At 41.9% G+C, this 20,422-nt stretch overlaps 1 protein-coding gene across 3 annotated transcripts in view; it reads right to left on the bottom strand.

Moving 5' to 3' along the window:
• Positions 1-18,819, bottom strand: part of FOCAD (focadhesin) — a 102,811-nt gene extending 83,992 nt beyond the window's left edge. For 2 of the 3 annotated variants that reach the window (XM_021380256.1, XM_021380259.1), the window contains exons 1-5: positions 18,666-18,819; positions 12,898-12,986; positions 8,602-8,676; positions 6,978-7,132; positions 1,539-1,643 (exon numbers count right to left, since the gene is read on the bottom strand). In XM_021380256.1, the coding sequence (XP_021235931.1) occupies positions 1,539-1,643; positions 6,978-7,132; positions 8,602-8,676; positions 12,898-12,954 (392 nt within the window). In that variant the 5' untranslated portion in view covers positions 12,955-12,986; positions 18,666-18,819. Of the gene's footprint in view, positions 1-618; positions 723-1,538; positions 1,644-6,977; positions 7,133-8,601; positions 8,677-12,897; positions 12,987-18,665 lie in introns of those variants that run through there. The other variant, XM_021380257.1, reaches the window with a different exon arrangement.

The raw sequence follows: 20,422 nt of genomic DNA, 5'->3' as shown, positions 1-20,422 counted from the left end.
GTTGTTGCTGTGCAACAGATGGCAGCAGAGGGGCAGTCTGACAAAATGTTATCTGAAATGGAAGCACGTATGGAGGAAAGAGGTGGAACTGAATTCTTCCATGTAGAAAAAATGGCATCCACTGACATCCATCAATGCTTCCAGAACATATATGGAGACTAGACAGTGGATTCTGACAGAGTGAGGCAGTGGGTGGTGGATTTCAGCAGCAATCAATTGAAAGACAAGCATCTCTAAGGACAAAAACTCCACGCACTTCTAGGCAACCTGCTCCAGTGGTCGATTACCTGCATAGTACCAAAAAAAAAAAAAGTATTTTCTTGAGTTCATATAGAATCTCCTGTGTTACAGTTTGTTCCCATTGCCCTGTCCTGCCTGTAGGCACTACTGACTAGGAATGCCTTCTTCATACGTTCTATCAGGAACGTATATATACGGATAAGATCCCACTGAGCCTTCTCCAGACTGAAGGGTCCCAGTTCTCTCAGCCTCTCCTTATCTAAAAGTGCTCCAGTCCCTCTGTCCTCTTTGTGATCCTTCCTGGACTCTCTCCAATAAGTTCCTATCTTTTTTGCACCGATAAGTTGGCAGGGGACACAGCACCAAAATCTGTCTCACCATGGCTGAGCAGAGGGAAGGATCGCTTCTGTCAGCCTGCTGGCAACACTCTTCTTACTGCATCCCAGGCTGCTGCAGGCCTTCTTTGCCACAAGGGTGCATTGCTGTTTCAGGGAAATGGTGAATAGGCTGTTCTAAGTTATTCAGGAGTTCTCTGAAGTTGATGAAGATCAATTCTACTAGAACTGTTACTAAAGCATTTTTCCCTGGTATCTTGCAAAAAGAAAGCAGCTCAGATTTACTGTATATCTATCCTAGTGATATTCTCAAATATGACTAAGACCTCGAATGAATTCCAGAGCTGGGTTAAAGAAAGCAGTAAAATACCACCTCAATTATACTGTGACCATTAGACATCCTCATAATATTACTTGTTTCACAAAAGTCTTTTCCCTTCTCATTTGTTGCTGCTCACCCAAAGGAATGAACAGACTACTTCAGAACATACCTCTCTGTACGCTAAGGACTGTTACAACACATGTTAAAAAACGTGCAGCAATGGTTGTGACAAATTGTTCTATAAATAATAGAATTCTATTAAAGATTCGTTTTGTGAGAACTGTTAACTATTGAGAACTCTTTCTTCAGAGACAACTACTTCATGTTGTTAAGCATCTGTACAGCTGTGAACTTTGAATAACGTCTTCGTCCAGCTGATAAGCACATACAAAGATAATAAAGGCTGAGCTCAAAAATGAAGCCAGGTTTGGTTGTACCCAGCTAGCTGTCCCTTGAATCACTCAACAAACACATAGCAGCTAACTCTCTTACACAGACACTGCTCTATCAAATTTGGCCAGAATTGGTTACCAGGACCAAAATAACTCAAATAAACAAATAAGTAAATGGACCAAAGGCCAGTATTAACCCTTATTACAAAATGTTCTTAGGGAGTCTATTTAAAACAAATTGAAACAAACCTGATTCCATACAGATTCCGAACAGCCTCATCTCCATCTCTTCCCAGTTGTGTGGCTTGAATTTGCAGTAGCTTCCAAATAGTTTTTACTAAACCATGCACGTTCCTGTTGACGAAAAGAGGTACAGTAAAGTATCGAGCCAAGTTATTTGATTCTTTTGTGAGAGGAGGAACCTAGTAACAAAACTGACATGAAAGAAGCACAGAATTCTCCTTACGGACCTCTTTACACCTGTCTACAGTTTTGGGCAGGTTGTATATCCACATGTCTTTGTTTTCTTTTTTCAGAAAATGAAAAATACAGCAGACAATAATTAATGTACTAATTAACGTTTGTGATGGTTTCTTTCCACCTGATCTTCAAAGTACAATTTTGTCCCCAGTTCAATGGTCACTGGTATTCTAAGATGTTAAAACCTGAAACTAGCTATTCTCTGCATGCAAACGGACAGGTAAACATTCAGTAGAGTACACAAATTTCAGCCATACTCCTCATCTCCAGGAGAAAGCATCAAAATACACTAAAACATACCTTCTCAGAAAAAAACGCTTGAGATATCTAGTTTATCTGACTTTAAATCTCAAGAGATTGTTACATAAAACTATTTTATTTCCCTCCTCCTACACTTTTAAGTTCGCTTTCAGTGAAAACACAAGAAACAAGAAGTATTTCTGAAAGTTTGGTAGGATTTATCCCGTTTTCCAGAGATGATAATGAAGGTAATGAAGTCCAGCATAAGGAGAAACATAAGTCCTCTGATCATGCAGTAAAGACAATAACAAATCTAAAGGTTCATACTGCTTGGCTGAGCTTAAAAGCATGACCTTCAAAATTTTGTTTTCTTCTTCACTGTGTTCCACTGCTTTCAAACCAGATCACACCAAACCCAACCCAGTTCTTTATAGAATCCAATCTATTTTCTGAAGAATGAATCACTTTTTACACAGTGAAAATGTAGACACATAGTTTTACATGGAGTGCAGTATGCTCCATAAACACCTTCCTAAATTGTGGGTTTAATCAACCCACATTTAGACTTTTAAGTGATGCAAGAAATCTGAACAAATGTAAGCAATTTCTGTCAAAGAGCACTGAGACTTTACATGAGCGCTATTAAAAGACAAGAGTTTGCACAAACAGGCTGGGCCCATGTAACCTCAAAAACGGGGGGGTAATGTAATCACAAAAAAAAAAATAGGAGACAGCAAGGCTTGATATTTACAAATGGTTCACTGAAGATTCAAGAAATTGAAAATTACAGAATCAAAACCTAAAACTCACAACAAAGAAAATGGACAAACATTACAGATAAATTAAATATCACTTCTAACTGCCAGATCTTTATAAAATTAACCACCACCTGCAGAGAGGCTCTTCCATAAGCTGGCAAGGTACACCAGGGAATATCCCACAGAAGATGTCCCCACCAGTACATGTTTAGATTCATATTCTAGATAGAGGCAAAGAAGCATATGCCTTCTTCTGTGCCTTTCATGCTCTTTCCAACAGCGCTGAAAAACCAACAAACCATGCTCGCTTGTTTTCTTCCAAAAATGTCACAAAGACATGTGTCAACAAAGGTGTGCCTTTGAATTCCTCTATGCAGAAAACAATGGCATCCACTGACATTCATCAAAGCTTGCTGAACATTTCTGGAGACAAAACAGTGGGTCTGAGCACAGTGAGGTGGTGGGTGGTCCATCTCAAAAACAATGCCATCATAGCAGCTGTGGAACAGTGGGTCACCTCCTTTGATGCAGATTTTTAGGAGTTCTTCTTCATGGCTGGTGAAAATGTGTAACTAGTGGTAGTGACTATTCAATCAGTTGAAAAATGTGCCTGTAATCATTAAAATTAGCGGCTATCATGACACCTGGCTCTTGAAACACAGAAACCCAACCACACACAAGAATGGGAGGTTCAGCAGAATTCTGTTGCCAAGCAACCAAAACAAAGGAGCGCAGCAGGTCTACAGATCCCAGAGCAGCCAGCCTAACACACAGAGGAAGGGAGACTTTTGGACAGGCATGGGCAAAAAAGAGAAAAATGACCTTGGAGACACTGTAAGGCTTGAGCCATTTTAAGGTCAGTCTGTTGATGTATCCCCAGCATCAACAGAGCAGCTATGCAGTGCAGAAAAAGCAAACAATAAAACAGTAAGAGAACAGGCTAGACTGATCTGATATTCCAGTACCGCTGGTCTGAATTTCCCTGATGGGAGGTGGGGAAAGAACACCTGCTTGAGGCTTTGCACTCAGCTCCTGAACTCAGGCAGCACTCTGCCATGGCATACTGCAAGAATTCACTACAGTGATCCTGCTCAGATAATAAGGAGATCCTGAAAACATAAATATGCAAAAATCCTTCTGACAATTTCTTAAAGATTACAATAATCTATTGCTTAATAGGTTTTTAATATAATATTCTGGTTATGATCATTCATTATTGAATACTGGCCACAGTTTTTTCCCCTTCCATAACGGAAAGGGCTGTGATGATTCATACTGGCAGAAAACTGCTATTTTGCGGAATCAAATCAAAGGAAGTTGGAGGTCAATGTCAAAAACAAAGTAAAATGTGTCCGTGTATATTCATATATAAAAATATGCATATTTAAATGTATGAATATACACCAGAAAGTATGTATGTAGAAACATAGACAAAAACGTAACTCTCCATGAGGTTTACACCTCAAAGGTATCACAGGATACTTAATACTGAGTCTAACAGACAAGTACAACAATGCACAAGAGATATGAAATAGTTTCTCACTTGTATAATAAGCAGATAGTGTGAACCATGTAAAAAGTCAATAGAGATAAGCAATGGATGTGTCTCTAACAATGTTTTTCCTAGCATGTAGAATTTGATACACCTGACAAAATACAAACCACCAGGTGTGCTAAGCCCCAGCTAAATTCATCATAACAAAAGGAAGGGAAGAAAGAACAGAACATCAGTAGTCTCAGCCAATAAAACATTTACTTAACTTCTTCCAGCACTGAAATGCGCTCAGCAATTCCATGTGCCTTTCTGGCTGCTAATCTCATATTTATTTTCTTTTAAAGACACTGCGCACTGCTGTGCAAAGCCCCAGAGCAAACCTGGATGAAAATTTGGCTGGGAATAACAAGAAACAGCAGGCTAAGACTCTAAAACAATCAAGAGGAAAAAAAGGCATCAGCACTGAAATGAACCAATCAGAAACAATCATTTTAATCAGCTCCTGAGGCTACAGACATTCTAAACCCAGGGACTTCAGTGGTTAGGCTAAATCCTGCTTTGCAGTCTGTAGAGGATGTGGTTTGAATTGTGGCGGCTTGAGGAAAAAAACGTCAAAAATATATGTATAATGGTTCCTAGGTAATTTGCCAGCACTTACCATAGCAACTAACCATTTGTGGTGGCTTAACACATGGAAAAATCTAAGAATGGGTGGAACTGGGGCAGAGCCAAGTCCTTTCAATACTTTAACTCTACTTTTGTCTTCAAGTTCAGCTCAGTCTAAAACATTGTTTTCCAGTAGTTTTTATCCTGAAGCAGAAATGGTATGAACATTTAACTTGCTTATGTACTGGTGATACTCTTAACAATCCTTGGCAGAAGGGGAATTAAATATTTTTCAGTCTGCAAGCCACAGCTAACGAAACTCTGTCCCTACACTTTATGTCACTGGGCTCAGATTCCCAGTGTCTAACGTACAAGTGCTTTTACTTCTTCATTAACAATGCAGATTCTTCCCTTGATTCCAAATTGAAGGTCCTTATGAGTGCAGTGATTTGCAGAAATTATTCGTATTATAAGAACTTATTCACAAAACATTCCATAGAGATTCATAACCAACTACTGTAAACTCAGCACAGAGTCAGAATCATCACAGCAAGATCCTACACATAATTCAACTTTAAGCAAATCACCCACAAAGGCTGAGTCCTTTTTTTTTTTGTAAGCAACTGTTTTCTTCAGTATTTCACTGCAGTTTACTCGAAACCAAATTCATCCTTGGCTCATACTAACCATGAGAAACCTCAGCCTAAAACTGATTCTGTGAGTTTAGAAGGGATGAAGAACTTATCTTGAATTGCATGGTTGCAACCTCTGCGCTGAGCTCACCAGCATAATACATCACAGGTGTAGCACTAGCTACACAGATCTCTGAAAGTAACGCCTCCTATTTATTTGCACGGAAACTAAAACAGATACAAAGAGCATAATAACACTATTTGATAGAGAAAAATCTCAGCTACAAAACTCTGTTTTTCAGCATAGTCATTGCCATTTTCAGCAGAGATGAACAAGAGCCTGCATGCTGCACTCAAAAATCTGCACCACTGAAGATGACCCACTGCCACTGTCACCATTGCTGAACCACACCACCCACATCCTCACTGCGCTGACATCCACTGTTTGGGCTCCAGAAACATTCAGCTAGTGTTGACGAATCTCAGTGGGTGCCATTTTTTCCTACATGCAGGGATTCCATTCCACACCGTTGCTTCAGATGCACTTCCATGTCAGATACCATTTTGTCAGACTGTCCCTCTGCTGCCATCTCTCACATGGCAATAAAAACGTAATGGAATATTGGTGGGAAGGTTCGATCTCTACTGCCATATCACCAACATCTGCCTATGATGTTGTTGACCAACACAATAAAACAGGAGACATTACTTTTGGAGCAGCCTTCATTTTAGCTTTGGCTAAAAATGGCACTAGCAAGAGAGACAAAGGTACCCCAAAGTTTTTGAGAAGTTTGGGTGGCTTGAGTGATAGCACTTTCCCAATCATCATTTGGCTTTCCATTTTTAAGGTTTACACATTGTGTACTTCTTCCCCAAATTTGCATTCTCTCAGTACATTGCGCAGACTACCTTTATCAAAAGTACATCACAAGATGTAAGCATTATATTTGCACAATACTGTAAGACATAATAGCTGCAGAGTTAGGTAAAGTGATTTCTTCTTTAGCAGAAGTGGGAACACAAGCCAGCATTCCTAATACCTATCCAGAGAATGATGGTGGATCCACATGAGCGATCAGTTATTTGGACAGGCAGATTAGGAAGCTATTTCCTCTTCCCTTATCATGAAAGAAGTTATTGCCACTTTCCTCCCCATGACAGAGGGAACAAAACCACGCAGCACCTTGATTTCTGAGGTTCTTACAGTTCAGACCATTAGCTTAAACTTCTAGCAATTTCTGCTTGCATGCATAGGAGAGGAATGTGAGTTCTTCTTTCAGAGTCAAACCAATATGGTTACTGCCAAGATGAAAGCACTATCCTGCAGCAGAATGGCAGTGCACTGTCAGCCCTGAATGAATATCAGTTTGAGTACAGCCATCCACAGAGCCACTTCTCTTCCATAGGGTTTACAAGGAAAAAGCAAAGATTGATAAGCAGTTGACAAAAAGCACAAAATCAGACAAACAAATACCACCTTGCTGAGGGAATCAGGTTGACAGCTCCATGAAGAACATAGCTGAGCTCGGCATGGTTCTCTGCAACAAGTGCCACCAAACCCTCAGAGCAAGCTGTTCTCAAGGCAACATTCTCACTGCAGCACTTCTCCCAGAGTAAGTTCAGAGCAGGAGTCTAAAATTAAAAGTATGAGGCAAGCAATAAGAAGGCTGACATTGATTTCTCTTCTTTCATTTCAAACACGCTTGTAAGTAAAAACCTGCTTAACAGCTTCTCCTCAAGTCTTAGCACAAAGAGGAAGCTGGAATATAGATTCCTAAGAAAGAACAACTTTAGGATATCTCTCATGTTTCTTGTCCCCAAACACATTGCCCTGAGTAATAACAGAAGAATAAGACATGGGGGAAGAATTTTTCAGCTATACCTGTGAGAGTAGGCTCACATCAATTCTACTTTCCTTAGAAATATTAATACGTAATCATAGACACGTCAGGAACTGCTATGTCAAACTGGGTCTATAGTACAGTGTAGTACAGACAGCTAGAGGCAGGCAAACAAACAGCTACAGAGAAGGAAGTCATCTTCGTTCATCAAATTAAGCCCTGCATTCTCTCCACTTGCTGCTAAGGACAAAGATCTGTCCCTCAAACCCATGGTTTATTTTGATGCTAGATTTGCATTTCTTAGTTGGTTTGCTGACTTTGTGGTTTCCAAACAGAGAAAGGAAAACATTTTTAAACTACTAAATACTACAATATTCTCTTATGAAGAAGAAAAAAAAAGGCACATGTAATGTTAACAGAAGCCATCTTCTGCTTCCTGCTGTTTTAGAAAGTGTTGCTATGTTTAAGTTCAATACTTCCATGAGGTAGCAGAGGTGAGAAATCAGGTTTTAGCTCAAGACTGAATCTCTTTTAGAAATACGACCATGCTCAGTGATTTGGAAAAGCTTCTGTTAGAGAAACTATACACCTCAAACATCTAATCACATCAAAACTGAGGTTTTTTCAGGTTTGATTTTGTTAGTTTGGGGTTTGGGACTTCAGATAAAGGAAAAATCCACACTTTTTTTTCCTGCTTACTTCAGCGTAAATTAGCACTGGAGAGGAAAAATGGGGGCAATCCTAAGACCTCTCCGACATGACTGTGACACCTGCAAACGCCAGCATTGCATATGGCTCTTGGTTAACAAGATAGATCCATACTCAAGTGAGCTTGACTCAATTAAAAGTATGTTTTTGCACCATGTTCTCTTACGTAAATGTGAGCTCTTACATAGTTAATATGAAAGAAAACATCAATACAGCTATGTGAAAGTATATACTTTCTGAAATACCTATATTGCTGTAATTTATTTAACAAAATGGCAGTATCTCACCACACAGCACATCAATTCTGGTAATGTAAATAAATTCAAAACTCTCTTCAGTTGAGCAGAGTGAGATGTTGCTATTCTGCAGAGTTAATGTTTTTGCCTTCTGATTCAAAAGGGTGAGTTACCACCTGTACACCCAGACACATGGTGTCAACATACTTAACTTCTAGGATACGTTGAAGTCACACAATAGGAAGTAAGAATCCACAGAAAAACATAGGCATCCATGCATGGGAAAGAAGATAAAAGTGAAAGGAATGGCACAGACCTGGTGAGAGGCCTGCGTGATCTTCTCTGAAGAAGCATTTTCTTTCAGTACTGCAGCAATCAGATAGCCCACTGCCTAAACAAGAAATAAAAGACATATGCAGATCAAATTTTATTTTTCAATTCTCCACTAGAGAAAAAACAGAAGTAAGTGTCTCTTCTTACGGAGTCTTCTGTAAGATTAGGATTATTCACATACTCAGGACTTGCAGATATTTTAATTTATCATCTATAATAGACTCACAGCTTCATCATTGTACAGATCTCAGCGCACTTTACAGCACGGGCCATTATTATATTATTTACTACACAAGTTAGTGAAAGCAAGAAAGGAAGTAGAATTGAGCACAGGTAAGAAACTTGTGCAAAGTTCTGAAGCGCTACTTTAGGAAAACGCTGATAATGGACATGGTCTCACAACCTAAACCCTTTGTAAACCTGACAGCACACCTACAGCCAGAAATGTTTAATTTACTTTAAATCAGACATTTGGATTTAACCATATTTCTCATAAACCTATTCTATGGCAAAGAAATAACAAACAAGACTGATTTTCCAGGTCCTCCAGAAAAAAAAAAAAAATTGTACTTAAGAACAGGGCTTCAATTCTAAAAAGAGTAGGCTGTTCACATGAGCAGCATAAAAATACTTTTCTCATTGAATTTTAATAGAAGAAATACCTGATTTCCTCAAGATTCCTTTAAAAATGTACGTGTTTCATAATCACTGATAGCGCTACACTAAAAGCCTTGAGAAAGGCAAAGATATCTCTTCATAGCAGAAAAAAGAGAATGTTTCGGATTACCAGTGTAATAACAGCTCCATCTGCTCTCCTATGGTAAGAACAGAGATTTACTTTTGGACAAAAATAAACTAGGAAACCAAGAAAAAAAAAACAATGAAGAAAAACAAACCACAACATTAACATTTCTGTTTCACCAGTATATAAAGATACAGGAACATATTTTAAATGTTTCCAGGTTTCTTCTACTTTTATAATTTATTTACAACTCCTTTAGAGGCTGGCCACTAGTCTGATATGATGAACTCTGAGACAGCGGGTCACATTTCTAGGAACAATGTCACTATAAACCTTCCTAGACTACAAAATTGCACATCTCAAAGATTTTGATGTGTACTCTGACATAGTTCACAAAAAAAAAAAAGGAAAAAAAGAAAGAACAAAAAAAGCTTATTATCTGAGAATCTCAGTACTGTGGAAATAGAATGAGAAAACTGAGCTAAGTCAGGTCTTTGTTTCTGTGCAGCTATTTCATTGAAAGAGCAGCAACATACAGTCTGCCCACTTGGATTGCAGCTTTTTAGAGACCTTAATACGTGAACCTTCTATTATTTCTCTTTTTCCTGCTCATCATTTTTCTCTTTCCTGCTCTAAGTGAAGATCAGGTTCCAGACTATCTAAAGAACCTGAAGGTGCACAAGTCCATGGGACCTGACCAGATCCATCCATAGGTCTTGAGGGAACTGGCAGATGAAGTTGCCAAGCTGCTATCTATCATATTTGAAAGGTCATGGCAGTCTGGTGAAGTTCCCACTGATTGGAAAAGGGCAGACATCAACCCCTATTTTCAAGAAAGGAAAAAAAGAAGATCCAGGGAACTACAGGCCAGTCAGTCTCACCTCTGTGCCTGGCAAGATCATAGAGCAGATCCTTCTGAAGGCCCTACTAAAGCACATGGAAAATAAAGATGAAGTGATTGGTGGCAACCAATATGGCTTCACCAAAGCATAAGTCATGCCTGACTTGGTGGCCTTTTATGATGGAATTACAGCATCAGTGGATAAAGTAAAAGCAACTGACATCATCTACCTACACTTGTGTAAAGCATTTAACACTGTCCCACATGACACCCTGGTCACGAAATTGGAAAAAAATGGATTTGATGGATGGACTACTTGCTGGATAAAGAACTGGCTGGATGGTCACACTCAGAGTTGCAGTCAATGGCTCAATGTCCAAGTGGAGACCAGTGATGAGTGGCATTCATCAGAGATCAGTGCTGGGAATGGTACTATTTAACATCTTTGTAAGTGACATGGACCATGGGATTGAGTGCACCCTCAGCAAGTTTGCAGACGACACCAAGCTGAGTGGTGCAGCTGACATGCTAGAAGGAAGGGATGCCATCCAGAGGGACCTGGACAGGATTGAGAGGTGGGCCTATGTCAACCTCATGAAGTTCAGCAAGGCCAAGTGCAAGGTCCTGCACCTGGGTCAGGGCAATCCCAACCAGAGATACAGGTTGGGTGAAGAATGGCTTGAGAGCAGCCCTGAGGAGAAGGATTTGGGGGTGCTGGATGATGAAAGACTTAATATGAGCCAGCAATGTGCATATGCAGCCCAGAAGGCCAACTGTATCCTGGGTTGCATCAAGAGAAGCGTCACCAGCAGGTCAAGGGAGGCGATTCTGCCCCTCTGCTCTCGTGAGACCCCACGTGAATTACTCCATCCAGTTCTGGAGGCCTCAGCACAAGAAGGACATGAAGTTGTTGGAGCAGGTTCAGAGAAGTGCCACAAAGATGATCAGAGGGCTAGAACACCTCCCCTGCGAGGACAGGCTGAGAGATCTTGGGCTCTTCAGCCTGGTGAAGAGAAGGTTCCAAGGAGACCTTATAGTAGCTTTCTAGTTCTTGAAGGGGGCCTACAGGAAAGTTGGGCAGGGACTTTTTAGAAGGGCAGGTAGTGACACGATGGGGGGAAATGGTTTTAAACTGGAAGAGAGTAGATTTAGACTAGATATTAGGAAAACGTTCTTTAATGTGAGAGTGGTGAGATGCTGGAACAGGTCTCACAGGCTGTAAATGCCCCCTGCCTGGAACCATTCAAGGCCAGTCTGGATGGGGCTTTGAGCAACCTGGTGTAGAGGGAAGTGTCCCTGACAATAGCAGGGGGATGATCTTTAAGGTCCCTCCCAAACCAAATGATTTTATGATCAGGAACTTTACAAATAAACTCACAACTGCATCCTTAAAAATAAGTTTCATTACACTGGAAAAAAGGCTTATCAATAGAAAGGGGCTACTGTGGGCTATATAGAAGAGTCAGAACACAGACTAGCCCACCACATTCAAACTCATCAGTAAAACCTTTTCTCCTAAAAAACCCTGCTCAAGCCCCTCACTTTGCTGATCCTTGTCTGTACAGGTGATGTTGCAGATGTTTGATGACAGCTGGATTGATTACCTGGACAGCTGATGTCAGTGTGCTTTTGAGGGGTCACAGAACAGAAGTCCACCAAAGCACAGCACAAACTCCCATAGCAGCAGCACTAAACGATGAGCAACTGCAGTGATAAACTAAGAGATACTTGTAATACATACAAAGGCATTCTTAATGAAGAAAACTGAAGTGGTTCAAAAATGTTGAGTCCTATTCACCAAGGCTAAAGAACATGAACTCATCTGTACTGCAAGACACATTACTAGAGCTTAGGTGTACACCAGTTTTAAGGGCCACGCCTTCCTCTTCTAAATACCAAGTTGACTACGAAAGAACTTCTTTGTCTCACTTTCAAAGTCAATTACTGTAAACCAGTGCAGCCTCAGCTGAACTGAAAAGACAGAGGAATCACATTGCAGATTGTACTCACATCAAACTCCATCAAACAATTGGCTGCAAATTTAACCCTCAATTCAAAATAGGAAGAAGCAGACAATGGGGAAATTAGCTCTTATCTTCCAGCTGAAGAGAAAGATTTTAACACTAAAATGAGAAATGACTGAACCAGAGAAAGTATATTGTTTAAACAGAGCTTATTACTTTCTTCCTTGCTGCTTGTTAAAGATACTATGATAAATACTTTATTTAAATGAGAAAGTTAAAGGCAGATATGATATGAAAAATAAAGGCTTTTCATCTGCTGATTATAGTGAACCTGTACAGAGTTTCTGAGGACAGACAAGACGGCAGTAGTTCAGCTGTCATCACACAGGAGAAAAATATATCAGTCCTAAAGACAGCTGTACCAAGTATTGTCAAGAACTTCCACCCTACACATGACATCTGGTAACTCTTTGCTTCTCTCCAACTCACAGGGTTACTAAAAAGCATTTGGCCCTACTTAAACTTTCCAGGACTGGAACCATTCTGATTTTCATGCAGTGATGAGTGATTATGTACAATGTTCAGGCTACACAGATACAGCAATTAGCTTTTGTTTGCATCTTGAGAATAACAGCTACTTCGGTTTTCTGGTTTGAAGCTAAAAGGTCAGGCAGCAGGACACGGAAGAAAAGTCTTCACAGATTATTCCATTTAACATTTAAAAAAAATTACCTGTGATTGAATAACTGTGTTAGGGAATTCAAACCGCTTCTTGATGTCATCCGACATTTTGGCTCTGTTATGTGACACTAACTCATACCCTGCAAGAGATTAAAAAAAAAAATGCTTGGGACTGGGCAATACAGTTCAATATTTGCTAGAAAACATGCTTAAGATGCTTACACTAAACAGCAGATGTTCACATTACAGCATTTTCTTTCATCTCCTAAGTGTACCACATCAGCTTACTTTGCTTTATAAGCTTAAACTTGAGAACAGCTGAAATCCTGAATACCTTTTGCTCTCATGAGAAGAAAGAATGATCAGTATTTCTTAAAGACAAAGGAAATACAGTTCCATACAGCACAGCATATGCATACTTTGAAAGTATATACTCTCAAGGCTAAATTTCATTGACTCCAAAATGGGTCAGCTCAGGAGTGTTCAATTTCAAACATATGATTTAAATTGCAAATATCTCCACACATCCAAGTACCTCATGCAAAAACAGAAGGAGAACAAAAATTCATCTGTAAGACCATAAATCAGAATTGCAGTTAGTGGCTGGTACAATTAACAAAAAAAAATTCCAAATTTCTCTAGAAACTGGAATATGCATGCACCTCCCAGCACACAGGAATCTAAACTGAAGAGGAATCTGAACTCAGTTTACCTTGTTGCACACCTCTGACACTGATGACAAACAGCAAAAATTAAAACATTTCTGTTGTTGTAAACACAACTTCACTCATTCCAGAAGTCTTTCTTAAAAAAAAAAACAACCAAAAAAACTACAATCTAGCATTTGCTGAAGAGCTAACTCTAATCACTTGCAAAAAGAACCAAGACAAAATATGCATACACTGTACTCCAATTTCAACATATGCTATTGGTGCAATGCATTCAGAATATTGCCACCAATATTCCAAAGGATGGTATCAAATCCTGGAAATGTGCAAGAGCACTATGTGCCACAGCAAATTCCGTTCATAGAAGGAAAACTCTAAAATAATGCTTATCACTTCAATGAATATAAAATTCCTAGCAGTTAAGTAGCTAAACATCAAAAGTTAAGCTGAAAGAGCCGAGATCTCTTAGCCTCCTCTTTATGTCTTGTGCTCTACCACTTGACCATCTTGGTGGCTTCTACTGGACTTACTCCAGTGCATTTCTAATATGTGGAAGCCCAAATCTGGATATTGCACTCAAGATGCAATCTCACAAGTATCTGAATAGAGGGGAATAATCACGGTTGCAGATGTTGCATTCTTACTAACAGAGCAACAGATGCAGCTGGCCTTTCTTGCTGCCACACTGTACTGCTGACTAACAATCAATCTGGCACCTGATAGGAGTCTCCCAGACTCTGTAGAGCTGCTTCCTAAACAGCTAGCCACTGCTTCTATCAGTGCATGGGATTACACCAGTCACAGAATTGAAGGGACCCCTGGAAGTCCAATCCCCTGCTAAAGCAAATTCTCTAGAGTAGACTGCACAGGAAAGCATACAGATGCAAGGCCCTGCACCAAACCATGTTCAATTGCAAAAGGTTTCTGTCAGTCTGCTTCTCCAAATGATCAACGTTCCTTTGAAAAACCATGCTTACCAGTGCTTCGAATGCTTCTCTCCTATTTGACAGAAGCAATAAATTTGCAGAGTGCACTCCATCCCATCCCCAAATCATTAATGAAGACTAAGGAGCACCAGACCCACTAATTATACCTGTAGAACAGCATCACTTGACAGCCTGATGATGCACTTTGCATCGCTGATCACTACACTTTGAGCCCAACTGTCTAGCTAGTTTTTCACCCCCTATGCAGTCCACTTACCCAGTCCATATTTCGCCAAACTGCTGAAAGAGAGATGATGGATGACTTTATTAAATGTCTTGGTAAAGCACACAACATCCACTGCCTCTGTTTGCTCACAGCACTAGTAACTTCATTAGAGAAAGCAGTGAAGACAGTTGTAGGCCTACAACTCCCTGGATCTTCCACCTTCTTCACATCCCCAAACTGCTCCAGCAGTGATGCTGGATGATGCTGACTTCATGATTTTCCCAAAGACTGCAGCGAGACTGACATGCCTGCAGCTCTTCAAATTGACCTTTTTGCCTTGTTTGAAAACAATTCAATGTTTGCTTTTCTCCAGTCATTGCAGACCTCCTCTGATCTCCACTCCCTTTTGAAGACCAACAAGAGCAACCTCACAAGGACATCAGCTAGCTCCCCTGAAAAACTCCTACTTTTCCTTGTTCAGCCTTTTACTATTAATGCAACAGTAGAGGCTCCTCTTATTGCCACTGACATCCCTTGCAAGCTTCTACACTGTCTCATCTTTAGCTTCTCTACATTCTCTCTGTATACTCAAAAAACATTTCTGAATCGTGCCTTTGTAGCCTGTTCCCACATCTCCCTCCTGTATGCCATCGTTTTCACAGTGGAGCTCCCTGTCTGGTCTCCCAGTACATCTTGTTGGTATCCTGGATATTGGGATGCTCTCTTCTTGGGCCTGAAAGACACTGTGCTTATAGCTCTGACAGTTTTCCTGGGCTCCTGCATCCTTCAGAGCTATCTCTCACAGAATCCTATCAACATACGCCCAAATAAACCAAATTCTGCTTTCCTGAAGTTCAGGGTCTGTGCTCTGCTACCAGCCTTCTTAAATTGGTCACAGCACCTCACTATGTCATTTATTTATTTAAATCCCACTTCTTCGAGTGGAGTTTCCAGTTTTCCCATTAGCACAAAATCTTCATGGAAACATCATACAATCATTTGTTCACTCTGAGAGTGATGCTATCATGAGACAAAATGTAAGGTGAACAGCTGCTTTTCACAGTAACTGAAGAGACAACAACAGTCAAAATCTTGTTGCAGACACTTCCAAATATAATTTATAAAACAGAACCTCAGCACTATCAAAAACTAGAGTTAATTAAACAACAACAACAAAAGACAATCAAGAAAAACCAACACCACCACCACTGCTGCCACAAAGCCCTTTTTCTTTACCTACTGCCTTGGTTTTTGGCACTGAAGATATAAAATCTAACAAGAGTAAGTCAAGAGAGGTGCAGTGAAAATAAATAAAACAAAAAGGTGAGGTTTCTCCCCTTTCTAAGTTTAAGTATTTTAATTTGGAGAGTACTTGTTATTAGTTAAATAAAATTCTGAACAACTGCTTCCTTCCCCTTAGGAGAGATGGCTGCTGCCCACTCTTGTCAGCATGCCAAGCCACTTCTACAAAGAAGAATTAACATCAGTATTTCTTGCAATTCCTTTCTCTCCTTTCCATGAATGGCAAAACTGCCACAGAATCATCCCAAGGAATGGAAAAGCAACCACAAAGAAGTGTTTCCTATTTTTATCAGCCTTCTATCACAAAAGCAAGGAAGGCCAGGCTTATGATAGTTGGCAGGTCTCTGGCCTATCAGCAACAACCTTGAAAAGTACTTAAAGCTTCAACCTACACTACAACATTTGGGACAGTATTGCCTCAGCCTCCCCCACCTTTCACCCCCCAGAAAAAATACCTACACCTAGCAGAATCAGCCTTAATAGCAACAACTCCAATACCACTGTTCTTTCCACATTACAGCTGACACGGATTGTTAGTACTGCACACAAAACAATCTTGCAAAGGAAGCAACATCACCCTGAATCAAATCCATCCATATGCAAAAAGAGGCTCAATGTGATCAATGTCTCATTTCCCTACCTGCAGAAAAAGAAATAAAGAACAGGTACACTATGAAATCTTGCAGATTCTTACAGCAATAAAGTCCTAACACCTTGCGAGGCCAAAATAGCTCATGTCAGCTGGGATAAGCTGGGCACTACAAATCCTGACACCTTTCAGGTCAGGAGCCTGGCCTGCTAAGTGGTAACTAGTTACATTGTTCTTGTTCTGATAAGGCCCCTCTGTTTCCTTGGCCCAAGCTGTACTTTTCCTGTTCTCATGGCTGAAAAAGTGCTTTACAACACCAACTGATAAAAAACAGCTGCCTTAAATAACACTCTGAAACACGCACACAAACACGCTAAAAAAAGAGAAAAAGGACAATGGGAACGCAAGGGACTCCAGCTTTATTTTCCTAACGAAGAATGGTTTAGGTTGGAGGAGACATTAAATATCACCCAGTTCTAACCCTCTGCAGGGCAGAGGTTAGCCGCCCACCAGGTCAGGCTGCTCCAGCCCCATCCAACCTGGCACTGAACACCTCCAGGGATGGGGCACCCACAGCTTCTCTGGGCAGCCTGTGCCAGTCCCTCACCACACTCTGAGTAAAGAATTTCCTCCCAACATCTAACCCAAATGTTCCCTCTTTTACTATTGTACTATCATTATTAAACGATGCAAAAAGTCACTCATCTTCTTGTTTATAAGCTCCTTTCAAGTACTGGAAGGACAAAATGAAGGCTCGCCGGACCCTTCTCCAGGCTCTACAAGCCAAGCTCAGCTCCTTCAGCCTGTCTTCATAGGAGAGGTGCTCGAGCACTCTAATTATCTTTGTGGCCCTCCTCTGGACATGCTCCAAGAGCTTCCATGTCTTTCTCGTGCTGGGGCCCCAGACCTGGGCACAGTACTCCAGACAGGGCCTCAGAAGGGCAGAGCAGAAGGGACTCTCTCTTCCTGCTGGCAACCTCTTTTGATGCAGCCCAGGATACTGCTGGCCTTTAAGGCTGAAAGAGCACACTCCTGGCTCATGTCCACCTTTTTGTCCATCACAGCTCCCAAGTCCTTCTCTGCAGGGCTGCTCTCAATGTGTTCTCCCAGCCTGTACACACATCTGGGCAAAATCTTGCACTTAGCATTACTGAACTTTGTGAGGATCTCGCAGGCCCACTTTTGGACATGGTAAACATCCTAATGCTAAGGACAAGCAATGCTAATACACTGGAACCAGAGAAGGGTTCTCTTAGCATTACAACTTCAGATTTGGTCCATACTAAAAGTTTACACCAAGTCACTATTACAAGTTAAGCTAAACTAAATAACACAGAGAACTGCCACTTAGCCCACATTTCCTATATTTGTGATCTTTTGCTTATTAGAAAGGACTCCCACTTCAAACCAGCAATCCTCTCAAACCACAGTAGAAAGAACACAGGCACCCAATTGCAAGCACTCGTACTGCTTATATTAACAGAGAACTGGCAAAAACATGGTTGTGCTGGTTCTGTCAGCTACAGCAACACACACATGGACACCTAGCAGAGGGAAAGACACAGATGGGTTACAGGTGAGAGATCTATCTCCAAACACAGTTAGCACAACAACATGTCAATGACCAGGGAAAGCAAGAGAGCTTTCTGAAGAAAAGCCCTTCCACCACAGGATGTGAGCGGGAGTGGGTTCCACAGCCCCACCGGTGTCTGTTACAACCCGAGTCTCGGCAGCTCACAAGGACGCATTCAACAACCAGGCGCAGGAGTAAGCAGGACTCCTAATTTGGACCCAAAAAACCACTAACAGCCCAAAGACACGACAGAGGAGCACACCCAGTACTTCAGCGCTTCTCAAGGCGAGGAGATTTAAGGAAAGAAAAGCGCTGAGTAATGACAGCGGCAGTGACTGCTCACTCCTCGGCACGGCGCGAACAGCCCCGCAGGCAGGCAGGCTGGAACGGAGCCGGGCGGCCCCACACACCGCCCCGGAGGAAGGGCGGTTCCCCCCACCCGCAGCCGGGGCCGGTATGGAGCCTGACTCTCGACTGCAAGCTCCGCACTCGCGAAGCGAGCTACGGCCCCTGTCGCCCGCCTCGCTGCCCTCACCTCGCCAAGCACCCGGGTCGGCTCCCAGTAGAACGCAGAGGCAAACACCGCCGAGACCCCAAGCGACCCGGCAGCGAAAAGCGCCTGCGCTGCGGCGAGCGCCTGCGCCTCAGCTTGGGGGGGCGGGGGCTGCGAGCGCGGGGCGGGCTCTGCGCAGCCGCCTGGCCCGCTGCTCCGCCTGGGCGGCACAGGGAACGGAAGGGCACGGGGTGGAGGTGGGATTGGACCGTGTTTGTGGTGTGCAGGTACAGATGGCTGTGCGTGTGAAGCTCGTCATGGAACGGGTCGTGATGCATTGCTGGGTGGTTGGACAGCTGACATGGAGCAGCACCTCATCCCGGGAAGCAACTGCCTGACCCTGCTTACAGTCGCATAGATCTATCTTGGCTTTAAGCAGTGCCACGGAAGGAAGGCAGTGCCATGCTGCCATAATGGTGCTGCACTGCTGCAGTGGTGCCATGTCACCATGACACTTTTCTGCGATGTATTCGTCTTGCAGCAGCTGTGTGAGCACAGCCTGAGTGTGATGTGGCTTCCCTGGCTTCCTTCAGGCCTCTCCGCATCTGCCTGTGTTGTGAAGGGTTGGGGAACCTCAGCTGTCCCTCGGCCCAAGTGCTGGCTCACGTGGGCATTGTTGGTCCAGGCTTTCATGTGGGAGGTAGTGGTGTGAATTTGTCTTCTGGTCAGCTAGGCTCTTAAATTCAGAGTTAAATGTTGGCTCAAATCCAAAAACATATACAGAAACATTATGTCTTGAGTTGAAAAGGATAAAAGAATTTGTAATGTATTCCAGAGACTTGACAGAAGAGAACACTTCTATTATGATGAGCTGGCTGAGGTTACCCGTAGGCTGGGAGATCTATGCAGCACAACGCGGGCCTGAAGGTTGTACTGAACACGTAGCACAGCGCAGGTCTGCACCTGTTGAAGCCAACTGTTGTGTGGGTCACCAACTCATCTGTGTACAGATGTGTCCTGGTTGGGATCACTGCATTCCATGCCTTGATCCACATATCCATCATGTTTCCCAAAGGTGTTGTAAGTTACAGAGTGTATTAATAACATGCGGGCTTCTTCAACCCAAAGTATAAGGCCTAGAGGACATAGTCCAAGTGATGAACTCCTGCGAAGCACTGCCTTTTGCAAGGCTCCCGATTCACCTCATCACATCCATATCTGGCATGCTGCGGGACCAGAGATTGGGTCAACCCAGCTGCAGCAGGTGGGCACTGGACTTGCAGATGTATCTGGTATGCTCCTGTATTGTTTTGTTATTCATTTTTTTTCCTTGCCTATATAAAAAACTTTTTTTTTTTTTTTGTCATTTCCATGTAGCCTTCTGGGCACCAGCTTTTCTTCTTCTTTTTTTTTTTTTTAAACTGATGTCTTGCAGAGCTTGCCTAGGCAAGTAAAGGCTATCTCAGTAGCGTATTAGCCAAAAAAACCTTCTCTTTTATTCCTAAGTGTCCTAGTTTCAGTTTGGATGGAATTGTTTTTTTTCAGAGTGTCTGGTATGATGCTATGTTTTGGTTCTAGGAGAAAAACAATGTTGATAACACACCAATGTTTATAGTTTCTGCTAAGCACTGTTGTACAGAGCCAAGGCTGTTCTCAGTGAAGGGCCCAAGGAGCTGGGAGGGAGCCGAATTAGGACAGCTCAGTTAAACTGTCCAAAGGGATATTCCATACCATATAACATCAAGAGGAAGGAGTTTGAAGGGGGTGGGAGTTCATCTCTCTTTCTTCCACTGCTCCGG

The sequence above is a fragment of the Numida meleagris genome, chromosome Z (genome assembly GCF_002078875.1).
Source record: "Numida meleagris isolate 19003 breed g44 Domestic line chromosome Z, NumMel1.0, whole genome shotgun sequence".
Lineage (NCBI taxonomy): Eukaryota > Metazoa > Chordata > Aves > Galliformes > Numididae > Numida > Numida meleagris.
Note: the sequence above shows the minus strand (reverse complement) of the source record. Positions and strands in the feature narration are given on the sequence as shown.